Below are 12,082 nucleotides of genomic sequence, written 5' to 3' on the forward strand. Positions count from 1 at the left end.
GTTTAGAGCTAACTTCGTATTTGTTTTGGACACTTCATTTAAAAAGTTGGAATTGGTTCGATTTCATAGTGATGGTCCGGTGGTTGAAAATGTTGAAATTAATTTTATAAAAAGAAGTATTTTTTAACCTAAATAATGAAGTTTAGGACAAAGAATTACTTGAAAAGGAAATCTACTTATCCTAATTTTTATTTCCATAAAGTCGAATTTGGGTTTAAGAAAGTGAAGAAGTATGCATGAAAGTAAGGTTACCAAAGAATAAACTGAAAATAGTGGAGGGGTCATAATCAGGAAAACACAGAATAAGGTAGGACATCCCTGAGAAAAGAAAAAAGAAAACAAAAGAAAAGTGAAAGTGCTAAAAGCAAGGTGTTCCCAGAATTGTGGTGACGTCTGTCAAGCAAGCCCCCAGCTAGGCATGAGCCCTCCCCCTCACCCTCACGCCCTCACCCTTCAACTCTATATAAAACCCACCAGCTCTCCCCCTAGTGTAACCCACCCTATTCACAGTCCAGTTAGGCTCTGCCACCTCTCTCTCTCTTTCTGATTCTCTCTTATACTCTTCTGTCACCATGCAACTTTTCTTCTCGTTGCCAGCCTCACCACCCCAAACTTTTCTTGCGACCTTTACAACCTTCCGTCATTGTCCGGTGCGCTTTCTGAGTACACTAATTCTATTGTTTTCTTTGTTCCTCTTGTTGTTGGTGGTGGTGCTGCTGTTGTTGTCGATTCATCAATGGCGACACTCCAAGGACAGACGTCTGCCACCTGGTTCCATGGGTTGGCCTTATATTGGCGAGACTCTCAAGATTTACACTGAGAATCCGAACTCTTTCTTTGCCAACCGGCAAAAAAGGTACAGATATAACAACAAAAGATGGAACAGCTGGTTTGATGATAAGCTCTCCAGCTCATGTGCTAAAAGGCTAGAGGTTGAGACAAAGCTAATGATAGAAATTGTAACTAAAATTCTCTCAGTGCATGAAGAAAACAAATACGAAAAACAATTTCAATTTCCTTGTTGATTATTTTGTTTTTATTTTTTTTTCTCTGTAGTGTTTTTGGGCCTATATCGTTTCTTTTATCAATATATCCAATTTGATTATTCTTAATTTTTTTTACTTGTTACAGGTATGGAGATATATTCAAAACTCACATATTGGGATGCCCCTGTGTGATGATTTCAAGCCCTGAGGCAGCGAGGATTGTTCTAGTGACACAGGCTCATCTTTTTAAGCCAACTTATCCACCAAGCAAAGAGAAGATGATAGGACCTGAGGCTCTATTCTTTCATCAAGGTGCCTATCATTCAAGGCTGAAGAAGTTGGTCCAGTCCTCTTTTTTACCCTCTGCAATTAGAGGGTCAGTTTCAGAGATCGAGCAGATTGTTTTGAAATTTCTACCGACTTGGGAGAATACCACTATTAACACTTTGCAAGAAATGAAGAGAGTATGTCGGTTGTTACATCTATTTTTATCTTTTACTCCATGACTGCTCTCTCTGCACATCATCAGGAATCTTAAAGAAAGTTTTTGTTTTTATTTTGGCATGTTTTAGTATGCTTTTGATGTGGCAATGATTTCTGCCCTTGGCCACAAACAAGACTCAGAAATTAAAGGAATCAAGCATCTGTATCAATGCCTGGAGAAGGGTTACAATTCTATGCCTTTAGATCTTCCAGGAACTCCTTTCCGTAAAGCAATGAAGGTAAATACATATATATACACACACAATTAGGTTTCATTCTGCTTCTCTGAGAGTCTTTCATGTTGGACTCTTCATCCCCATTAATGAGTTCATCTTGTCTGTTTGAGAAAGGCACGGAAGCTTCTGAACGAGACCCTGACAAGACTGATACAAGGTAGAAGAAAAAATGAGCAACAAGGCGGAGGATTGCTGGGAGTTCTGTTGGGGTCCAAAAACCAGAAGGTCGATCAACTGAGTGATTCTCAGATTGCTGATAACGTGATTGGAGTGATCTTTGCTGCTCATGACACCACTGCAAGCGTCCTAACATGGGTTTTAAAGTATTTGCATGACAACAGAGATTTACTAGAAGCTGTCACAGTAAATTTTCTTCTCTTACTTCTGATGATCTTGGTTGATGAGCTTTTACCTTCATTTCACTTTGCTTTTCGGGCAATCATTAGAATTAAAAAAAATAATCAAATCTTGTTTGCTTTCCTATATTTATTCATTCTCAATCATATCTTGCAGAGAGAACAGGAAGGCATTCAGCAGGAAGTAATTGAAGCAAATCGCAGGCTTACGTGGGATGATACAAGGCACATGCCATTGACTACCAGGGTACATTACTTTCATTCTCTTTTACTATTAATATATCAACATTTACAGGACTAGACGTGTTTTTTTATTTATTACGAAATTGAGTAAACATTTTTTTTTCTAATAAAAAACGCACAGCAGATTTCAGAGATCAAAAACTAACGTGGATTTTCAGGTGATTCAAGAGACACTAAGAACAGCAAGCATACTATCATTCACGTTTAGAGAAGCAGTGCAAGATGTTGAGTTTGAAGGCTACTATATCCCCAAAGGTTGGAAGGTTCTGCCTCTCTTCAGAAGCATCCATCATTGCGCAGATTTCTTCCCTCACCCGGAAAAATTTGACCCTTCAAGATTCGAGGTGAGGCCTCAGACAGTGAAAGCTTTACCATGTGAATATACATTAACATAGACTCACAGATGTAGGTTATTATATATGTAATTACTCTTTTTTCTTTATAAAAAGGTTACCATAAAAAAAGAAGAAATATAAAGTAAAAAGTTAAATAATAATTGATTAAAAATGTATAAAAAAGAGCTCTTGACACTTGCAAAGGATTTATTTATATTTGGTCACCAATTTGTTTGACTTTTGGATGTGGGCGAATCATAAGAGTCATATTACTAGTTCCATATACTATTCTGTAACATATTGGGAGACCCTGACCAAGATTCGTGAAGTGGGTCATGCACTATCCAGTTTTGGCAGAAATATAAGGTTATCAATGGTTTATCTGATGCTGGTGTCCTTTTCATTTGTTTTCTGTGAATCTTCCTCTACTCAAACGATCTGTTGATGAAATCTTTCAAGCATCAGAGAGCACGTGAGCTGATTTTGTAGGGTAGTAACAGTGGAGTTTGAGTCTGAACTTTCTTTGGAACTGCTGTCTAAGATTTCAGCTAAAAGCTTAGGCCTTATTTCAATTAGCAGAAACGAGAAAGGAATATTACTATACTTTACTAAATATTGTTCTTTTTTTTTGTGATATTGCAGGTGCCACCGAGACCAAACACGTTCATGCCGTTTGGCAATGGAGTTCACTCTTGTCCTGGCAGTGAGCTGGCTAAGCTTGAGATGCTGGTGCTCCTCCACCATCTCACCATCGGCTACAGGTTAATTCCCTTTCTCTCTCTCTCTCTCTCTCTCTCCTTGTATAAATGATTTGAGATGATCCCCCAACTCGAGAACGTGTATAATTATTTTGTTCTTGAAAACGTAAGGTAAAAATAAAGCCACGTAGATTGGTGTAAAAGATTTCGTTTAAGAGTCCCTTTGTCTGCTCGTAGTTGACTTAAAAATTAGGGTACAGAAATGTGGTCCTCTAGGTGTTCCTTGGGCTGTGGAAGTGGTCCTACAATGCCAGTCATGGCGAGTTGGCTTTGCCCTTTTGGGGAATAATTATAAGGGTTTTAATTTCCTTCAATTTTTTCACCATGGGGCGCAGATTGGAATCAAGGGTCGGTGGTGGGTATTTTCGGGGGAGGGTGGTAGCATTCTGCATTGCATCTATCCTTACACGTGGCTTCCATGCGCAACATTTGCTGACCCTTTGCATGAGAGACAAAACCATATCTCCTTTGAGGAAAAAAATTGTTTAAAGCCTTTTAAAGACATCGTGATTATCCAATTTTAGCTGTCTATGTGTCATTGTTTTCATACGTAAAACATCTGCCAGTTTTAGATTTGTAGGAGGGTTTAATGCAGATACTGGGAACTAGAATGACAAAGCAAGTTTGCTTTGTCGACAATCTGGTGTACAGGAGTGCGACCCTGAATTGAATCATGAACTATTTGCAAGGTGAATGGACTCGTCCATGTCTTTGAGACATAGGTTTTAAATATTGTCGGCCATCCAAAACAACATTACATTTGCAGTCCACATCATGGATTCAAAAATCAGCGAATCCTGTTCTTCCTTCCTCGTATCTGTAATCTGATCAACGAATGAAAACAGGCCTCTTGAATTTCTTTATGTTCTGATCTTGACCGCCTGACCCTTCCATGCAACCAAATCACAACCCCCCAGACCCTCCCCTTTCTCCTCCTAGCAAGCTGACGGATTTAGCCAGCTGTGAAGTCTCGATCAAATGGGTATAAGACATGTAGGTTTTCCAGCTGTAGGAACACAGAGGCAGAATGTGATGATGCATCATATTGCTGAAGGGGTGCAGTCACTCATTTGAAGCCACAGCTTTCCTCTGCAAGTTTTACGCCACATCATTGCTTAGTTTGTCATCTTTTAAGAATACTTTAACAGCATTTTGACCTGGTCCACATTATCTATAGACTGATGTCTCAGCTGTTCGTCACTTGGTTTTGAAACTGCAAAAATTTCAGATAAGTGAGTGACTAATCAAAGTTGCATCCATGACATGTCCATTTACCTCGTGTGTATAGTTTTCGAAATGATTATCAGCTAAAATTTGAATTGAATCAGTTTTTTTCAGTGAAGCTGCACAGGATAGATAAGTGTCAATCGTCAGAAGTTTTGCTTCAATATCGTTTCTTTTGACAAAAACACAGATCTTGCGGCCATTTTCATTGAAAATTTTGCTCTTGTAACAGTCCAATTGTTTGGCTGCAGGTGGCAAGTTATGGGAGATAAGGATGGAATCCAATATGGTCCTTTCCCAGTGCCCATACGGGGCTTACCTGTAAAGGTCACCCCCAGAAAAATAAAGGCGGCATGAACAATAGGATCTTCAATGAAGATTGAAACTTTGTTCCTGGGGCCAAAAGCAAGTTACACTTGAGCTTTCCTCTTTTTCCCTTTCTTCTTCCTTCTTAGTTGCTAATTTTGTCTTTGGGAATCTTTTGTAATTGCTGGGTTTTTGTCCTGGGTTGTTCGTGGTAAAAGTAAATGTTGTGTATAAAAGCAAAAAGAATTAGCAAAAGGCAAAAAAAAAAAAAAGAAGAAAAATGTATTTGCAATAGTGCGTTTGAAAGCATGTTTGTTTGTTTTGGAGGATCAAATCTGTGTGGTCTTTAACGTGGAGGAAGTAGCTATCAGATTCCCAGATTTTTTTCCCCTTGCTTTTCTTTTCCTGGTGCATAAAGAGCCCAGAGATAACCTTTACCCAGGAAGGTTTTGGCCCATAGAAAGCTACCCCCAACAATCAGGCTGCCTAGCACGTGTCAGGAGTGGGTAGTGCACGCCAAGAACCCACGTCAGGCAGCGTTTCAACACGAGTTTGTGCAGTCTACGTGGGTCACTGCACCTGTCAATCCGACCCTTTTATGTGTGCTGAGGAGAATTGTAAGCTGAAATGGTACTTCAATATGGTCCAATTCTTCCTTATCAGGTTGCGTGATCCTTCATTACAAGACATTGAACTAACCATGACTTTTAACAAATTTCTCCATCTGCAACATGTTTATGTATTATGTATCTAGTGTAAAAACCAAACCGCCCAACATTGTCCCATCAATATGTGAAAATAAATCAGCAGCTGATATCCTCGATCTCTCGAGGTCGATATCATCTGTTTTGACTGCCCTACTCTTGACTTCTAACTAGTGATTCATCCCTCAACTTTGTTTAATCTGCCCCTGCAAACATGGATATGTTAGCCTTCTCTCTATCGCTAGTCCACGGCATTCATTTTTGTTTCCATCTCAAATACAGGAATGATGAAAAAGTATTTGTAGCTGGTCCCCACCTAGGTTAGGATTCTTAAAGTACTTAAGAGGACCAGGATTGGTGTCCATCACCATCAGGCCAATTGCAACAGATATGAGCTGATCTGACAGCTCACTAGCTGAGCCCAACTGGAGGACAGGTCCTTCAAACAACGGAAATTCACATAAAGCAACAATTGCAGATTGGAACACATTTCAAGCCCCACACATGGAACTGACACTAATCCATCTGTGGATTTGGCTACTATATAAGCAGAGTATTCGGCTCAAACAACATTTTGAAATTTGAACTACCTCTAAAAGCTTTGAAATAAAAGACAAATGCAAAGGGGTGCCCTCGAAAATGTTCATCATTCGAGCCCTTCCCTACTTTTGGCAAATGTTACTCATCATGTGGAACTTCGCATATGCATATGGCTAGGAATATGGAACAAACCCTTCTTCCTACAATAACTGGAATGGTGGTCAACCTGTGTATCCTAAAATGACATCTATATATAGGAACGTTTAAAAATCACATCAATATCTCAATCCCCATAGAATTTGCTCTTACACTTAAATCAGAATGTGGAAAATGCATGAGAATGAATTTTAAGATCCAAATGAAAGCGAACTGCAACAAAAACATTTTACAAGATGCTACAACAGAAAAAGCAAGAAGAAATCAAACTGTACACTCTAAGGATGTATTTAAAGCATGTATTTAAGATTTTGAAATTGACAACATAAAATGACAAGTACAATCTTGATGACATCCAGGAAGCCCCTCTCGATTTCAAAAAATGGGTAATGCATGGTGACATATTACTTTAGTTACAAAGATGTTACAGATAACAAAAAAATTAACTTTTAAGCATCACATGTAAAATATGGGAAGAATCAGTCATGCCAGCCTGCTGTTTAGGAACTCTCAAAAGATATTAAAGACAAAACAAGCAAGAAGAAGGAGAACCTGGGAATCCCTACCTAGAAAATTTGACAGAGATAAGAAGCCAAAAGAAGACCAATTACCGCTGTCTTCAAGTGGATGAAATGCAAAAAACATGAAAGGACACAAAAGAAAGTGAGTTGGCTTGATTGTTTGCAGAAGAAAGAACCTCTGAATATCTTTAAAGTAGAAATTATTGCAACCGAGCTTGTTTTTGCCAATGTATCTTTGCAAATATGTGGTGCAAAACAGGGATAAGCTGATGTGTTCTGCATCTTGATGTGTTGGCCAGCATGCTCGTATTAGGTGGCTTCCACATGCCCTGAGCTTTATCTCTGTCTGGAAATTCAGTCCCACCGTGTCAGTCTGTAGACCTCACCAATCATTGGAAGGTTGGTCACCAGTCACTAACATAGAGGGGGATCTAACGAAGTTGGTTCACACTGCAATGCTGTGCCTTTAGTAGATTCTGTTTGACAAAAGGCAACCACATCTTACTCTGATGCAAAAATGGTTTTGTTAGGTCATTTGGAGGATTACAAAATGATAGTTTTCACCATTTTTGTTTACCCTGTATAGATTAACATGGTTATGTCTATGAAAAGATAAAGATGGTTTAAGATTAAAGCTCTTATTTGACTTCCAACATGATCAAAACAATATTCTCCTAAGGCAAGAAGAGTAAACCTATTCCCAACTAGTCAACAAACATAAATAGGGAGTATCATTGGCCATTGTCAAACATACAGGGGTTAAAGTTATTTCAATCCACTGCGGTCAGAATAAACCTTTTTCCTCATGTTCATAAACTGGATAGTAAAATAGTGATCTTATTTAATGATATGTGGGAATGAGTTTGTATTAGTTGAACTAGGACTTGTAGAATGTAGTTTTCCATTTTTGTTATTAGTGCCCTAATACCCAACACTGATACAAAGCCACATGCTAGATGCAGGCATTAAAAGTACACATCTAATCATTCCGGAAACCAGTGTTACATGTGTATAGTTGGTTATTACAGTTTGATTTCATATCTCATTATGATTACTTTTAAGATCTTTACGGCCATAAGAAGCAGAGAGAAAATTAGAAACAGATATGAATTAGCAGTAATAGCCACAATTAATTTAAAGTTACACAAAAGGTTGATCCAAAAGAATGACCTAAAAAGAACGTATTGGTACCTTACCTCACCAGAGTGTCATCATTGTTATTTTATCTTTTCTTGTGTTTCCAGTTGCCACTTATCTATGCCTGAATCTTTATTTCAATTGTGTTCGTTGTTCAAAATTATTTCTTCTTCACAATCAAAATTATGGTAGGCTGGTAGCTGAGAGAAAGTAGATCTTATCTGTCAATACTTCAGTGCTAATTTTAAAATTATAACTTACTTGTTGGGAAAGTACATCATGTCCTGTAATTTTAAAGCTGTAAAATTTATCTCCTCTAGTTCTACGCATAAATGGACAGTAAGTTTGGATATCCTCCAATGATCATTCTCCGCTCTTCCTTCATCCAAATATGAATAAGCCCAATCAGACATGGGCATGGGCATGAATCCAATTCCTACATCCAGAGGATCCCATGATAGTCCAAATCCTTGTTTAGGATAAACCTATGTGATAATGCCTTCCTTCTTAAGCATTGGTCTAGAGATCACTTCATTGTGCACAACTTAACTCCATATAATGAACTTACAAAGACTACTAGAGCTCATTGACACTTTTAAAAAGAAATAAGCTATTAAGGTCATGACACAATTTGATTTGTCCAGAACGAACATGAATCAGAGAGCTGGTAGCCTTGGGGAGAAAGTGAGTGAGCTTTTGCAGGCAATGATCATAATCAATATGGCCAATCAATTTATCCAAGACTTAAGTAAAAGAGCATATAATTCAATGAACAACAGAGATTCAACCGATATGAAAATCAATGACAAAAATATCAGTAAAAGCAAGTAGTCTAACACTTCCCAAAGTCCAAAAATAAAATAGTATCTAAACAATTTCATTATCTGCATACCTGTTTGTGGCTAGAACACAAATGGTATGAACTTGTACCTAACTTTACTGGCATACTCAGAATAACTCTCTCCAAAAGTCTCAACCATTAAAACCTCCTCCAATTTTGCTTTCTTCTCATAATACATTAAACAAACTGCTACAACAAATAGTGAGCTCAGAGGTGCTCTAAGTGCAACACAATAAGTTGCGAACAAAAGCATTGTAGATGCATATATTGGATGCCGAACCCATCTGTATGGCCCAAATTGAACGACAGCAGTTGGTACCACTACCTTCTCTGAATACTTTGCAAGATACAATGTTGAATTATATTGCATCAATAAAGTTGCCACAACCAATATCCAAACTACAACATTGCTCCAACCACCTGGAATTCGATGCAGTTCTGGCCCTTCAAATGCAGCAAGCCAGTGCCCAACCATGACTCCAACACAGAACACAAGGCGATACCATTTGGGCGGGTTCACATCCCACTTAGGATCATGTGGACGAGCATAATAATCTCCATACAATCTTTTTCTTACACTAACATTGAAGAAAAAGAAATAATGGTATACAAAGAAGAAGACAAAGGGCCAACCTTCGAGATAGCCATTGAAACATGCAGGGGGTACTAGAGTTAGCCAAGTGAACACTGAAGTAACAATAGCGAGTTGCTCTATAATGCTTGCTTCGCCAATTGAATGCTTTCGAAAACAATATAAACCATAAAAAGCAAGGGCCACAGCTACAAACCATGGCCAGAAAACCCAACTCCAGCTAAAATACATCCAAAAGAAAGGGTTGAAGACCAAATTCACAGTCCATTTAGTAGCTGCAATTGCTATGGAAACTATACCAGCCCATTTGATAATCTTTATAGGGGTCAACTGAGAAAGACTTGTTTTGAGAGAATCAAAGGAGAGGTTTCTGAAGGGTTTTAACAAAGGGTTTTGAGAATCTGAGCTAGTGGTGTTGGAAAATGTGCATCTGAGAGGAACCAAAAAATGGGTTCTTGTTTTCCGAAGTGGTGATGGTGATGGGTATGATGCAAGATTGAAACTTGAAGGGTTTTGGATGGGTTTGAGGCTCTGGTGAGAAAAAAAACCATTGCTTTGACAATGTTTGTTGAAATGCCTGCCAGAAACCATTCGGTTGCCTTTCGAATTGAAGCTGAATGGAATTGTTCTTGAGTGCAGTAGCACTGAGGCAGTTTCCATGGATTGTTTTGAACAAGAAAGCTTCAAAACTTTTATGGAAATCTAAGGTAAAACATATCTCTCTTCTTTTTCTTCAAAGATAAAATGGAGAAAGCACAAGTTTAGTTTAAGCTTCTGCACCCATTGGCAATTCGCAGATTAGTAGCAGGTAAGATGGATCCTCCGCCCAATTCCTAATTTAGGAAAATGGGCACATCTCATTGCAATGGCCCAATATGTTTTGGGCACAATGGCCCAATTTGTTTTCTTGGGTAAACCAACGGCCCAAATTTTTATCAAATAATTTTGCATTATTGATAATTAAATGGATAAAATTCTCTTACCCTTTAACTTTTAATTATAATTTCATACAAATTCAAAAATTTTCAAAACGAACAATAAGATTCAAATATGTAAACACTATTAACAGAAAATATGAAATAACTAAAATACTTTTGTTTCTCCCATTTTTATGACATAGAGCACCCTAGAGAAAGATTTTTTTACAAGAGAAAAAAAGTTAAAATGAAAAATTATAATTTATATAAAAATAATTTTTAAAACTAATAAAGAGTAAATTTATCTTTTTAATATTACCACATCATCAAATTAAAATATTAATGGTTGAAAAATCTGAACTTATGTATCTAGTAAAAAATATTTTTTTGAAATCGACTGTCCAATTCGAAAATTAATAAACCCGTTTAGAATTATAGTTAAAAGTTAGAAAGTAAGAGAATTTTACTTTAATTAAATATTTAATATTTATCCAATAAAATTTTGCTAATATTTGATCATTAGAATTAAACATTATTTTCTCTTTTTAAGTGTAATTAACACTATACATTAATTTAACAAATATGGATACTTATCTAAATAAAAAAAAGATTTTTATATATAAAAGTGCTTCAAATTTGCATGAAAATAAGTTCTTAAAATACAAGTGATCTCTACTCAAAAATTCTAAAGGTTGTCACATTATCATTTTAATAAAATAAAATTAGTTCTTAATCACCGTTAATTAGTACTTATCCTATACTAGTAAAATAATTTGGCAAAAATGAAAAAAGAACAGCCTATTCAAATGAGAAAACAATAACAATTAAAGCTTTATTATTAATACTTTTAATTGAATTAGACAAGAAAAATAAAAGATATAATACTTTAAAAAGTCTTTTAATTATAAAAAAAAATTAAATAAATCTTTATTTTGTTACTAATTTTAATTAAATTTTATATTTTTTATTTTAAATTAAATAATTTTTAATCAATAATTAATTAATTATTATTTATTAAAAATTTAAAATTTATTTATTATTTTATATTCACGTGATATTAATATAACGAATAAAAATATTATATAATTATATTATTGTATCACATCGATATATTATTTCAATATCATATAACATGAAAAATAACAAAAACTATATTGACGAAAACCGCTTTATTATATTAAATAAAATTGTCGAAAAGTGTTTCGTAACTGGTCATAAAAAGACAAAATTCAATGATGTAGCAATCGGGTTACATATCTAAAAACGGCATTTAGAAGGTTAGTTCACTCCTTTCCATCGCCTAGTCATAAGTAAACATGAAACGGGGATTTTCTTCTATGATAAATGTCTATCTTAAGCTATCAAAAAGTCAATTGTGTCGTATCTTATTGAGAAGGAATTGACATTGCTCGACTTGTACCTCAAAGGAAGGAGTATTCTATGAAGGCAAGACTTAAAAGAACATTAGAATTAATTTGATAATTAATTATTAATTGTAATAATTTATTTGAGTTAAAATAAAAATATAAAATTTTAATTAAATATAATAAAAAGAACAAAATCTTATTTATTTATTTTTAAATGATTTAAGAGTTTTACGTAAAAAGTAACTGTAATTCCTTTTTTTATTCAAATTAAAAAATTTTTTAATAATTAATTAGTTATTTATTCTTTTGTCAAAGTCTCATACAGAAACCATGGGCTGGCTGGCTGGCTCTTGTTTGCCAAGGAAATCTAGGAATAAGAA

At 35.8% G+C, this 12,082-nt stretch overlaps 2 protein-coding genes across 4 annotated transcripts; one reads left to right on the plus strand and one right to left on the minus strand.

Annotated features, from left to right (window-relative positions):
• The first annotated feature begins 442 nt into the window (after window positions 1–442).
• CYP707A2 (cytochrome P450, family 707, subfamily A, polypeptide 2) lies at window positions 443–6,023 on the plus strand. Of its 2 annotated transcripts, XR_016350967.1 has the most exons (9): window positions 443–856; window positions 1,132–1,450; window positions 1,559–1,708; window positions 1,820–2,068; window positions 2,219–2,308; window positions 2,463–2,648; window positions 3,282–3,400; window positions 4,873–5,590; window positions 5,914–6,023. XR_016350967.1 is itself a non-coding variant. In XM_021422341.2 (8 exons), exons 1-8 carry the CDS (start codon window positions 573–575, stop codon window positions 4,976–4,978), a joined length of 1,503 nt encoding a protein of 500 aa, XP_021278016.1. In that variant the 5' UTR covers window positions 443–572; the 3' UTR covers window positions 4,979–5,835. The 2 variants fall into 2 exon arrangements, 1 of the variants encoding a protein (XP_021278016.1); XM_021422341.2 differs by lacking the exon at window positions 5,914–6,023 and having other exon boundaries at window positions 4,873–5,835.
• A 350-nt stretch (window positions 6,024–6,373) lies between these two features.
• Window positions 6,374–10,189, minus strand: LOC110411964 (protein C-terminal S-isoprenylcysteine carboxyl O-methyltransferase). 2 transcript variants are annotated; one of them, XM_021422342.2, is made up of 2 exons: window positions 8,878–10,189; window positions 6,374–7,324 (listed from the first exon to the last, which is right to left on the minus strand). In XM_021422342.2, exon 1 carries the CDS (start codon window positions 10,076–10,078, stop codon window positions 8,888–8,890), a length of 1,191 nt encoding a protein of 396 aa, XP_021278017.1. In that variant the 5' UTR covers window positions 10,079–10,189; the 3' UTR covers window positions 6,374–7,324; window positions 8,878–8,887. The 2 variants fall into 2 exon arrangements, with proteins under 2 accessions (XP_021278017.1, XP_021278018.1); XM_021422343.2 differs by having other exon boundaries at window positions 6,374–7,354.
• Window positions 10,190–12,082: the final 1,893 nt, after the last annotated feature.

This window comes from Theobroma umbraticum, unplaced genomic scaffold (genome assembly GCF_002168275.2).
Source record: "Theobroma umbraticum cultivar Fairchild unplaced genomic scaffold, ASM216827v3 scaffold_95.0, whole genome shotgun sequence".
Lineage (NCBI taxonomy): Eukaryota > Viridiplantae > Streptophyta > Magnoliopsida > Malvales > Malvaceae > Theobroma > Theobroma umbraticum.

Excerpts from the sequence above, each read along its gene's own strand:
- CYP707A2 (XM_021422341.2), top strand. The coding sequence starts at position 573 with ATGCAACTTTTCTTCTCGTTGCCAGCCTCACCACCCCAAACTTTTCTT. Across the intron at positions 2,309-2,462 it reads ACATGCCATTGACTACCAGG|GTGATTCAAGAGACACTAAG; the intron begins GTACATTACTTT and ends GTGGATTTTCAG. Across the intron at positions 3,401-4,872 it reads CATCTCACCATCGGCTACAG|GTGGCAAGTTATGGGAGATA; the intron begins GTTAATTCCCTT and ends GTTTGGCTGCAG.
- LOC110411964 (XM_021422342.2), bottom strand. The coding sequence starts at position 10,078 with ATGGAAACTGCCTCAGTGCTACTGCACTCAAGAACAATTCCATTCAGC.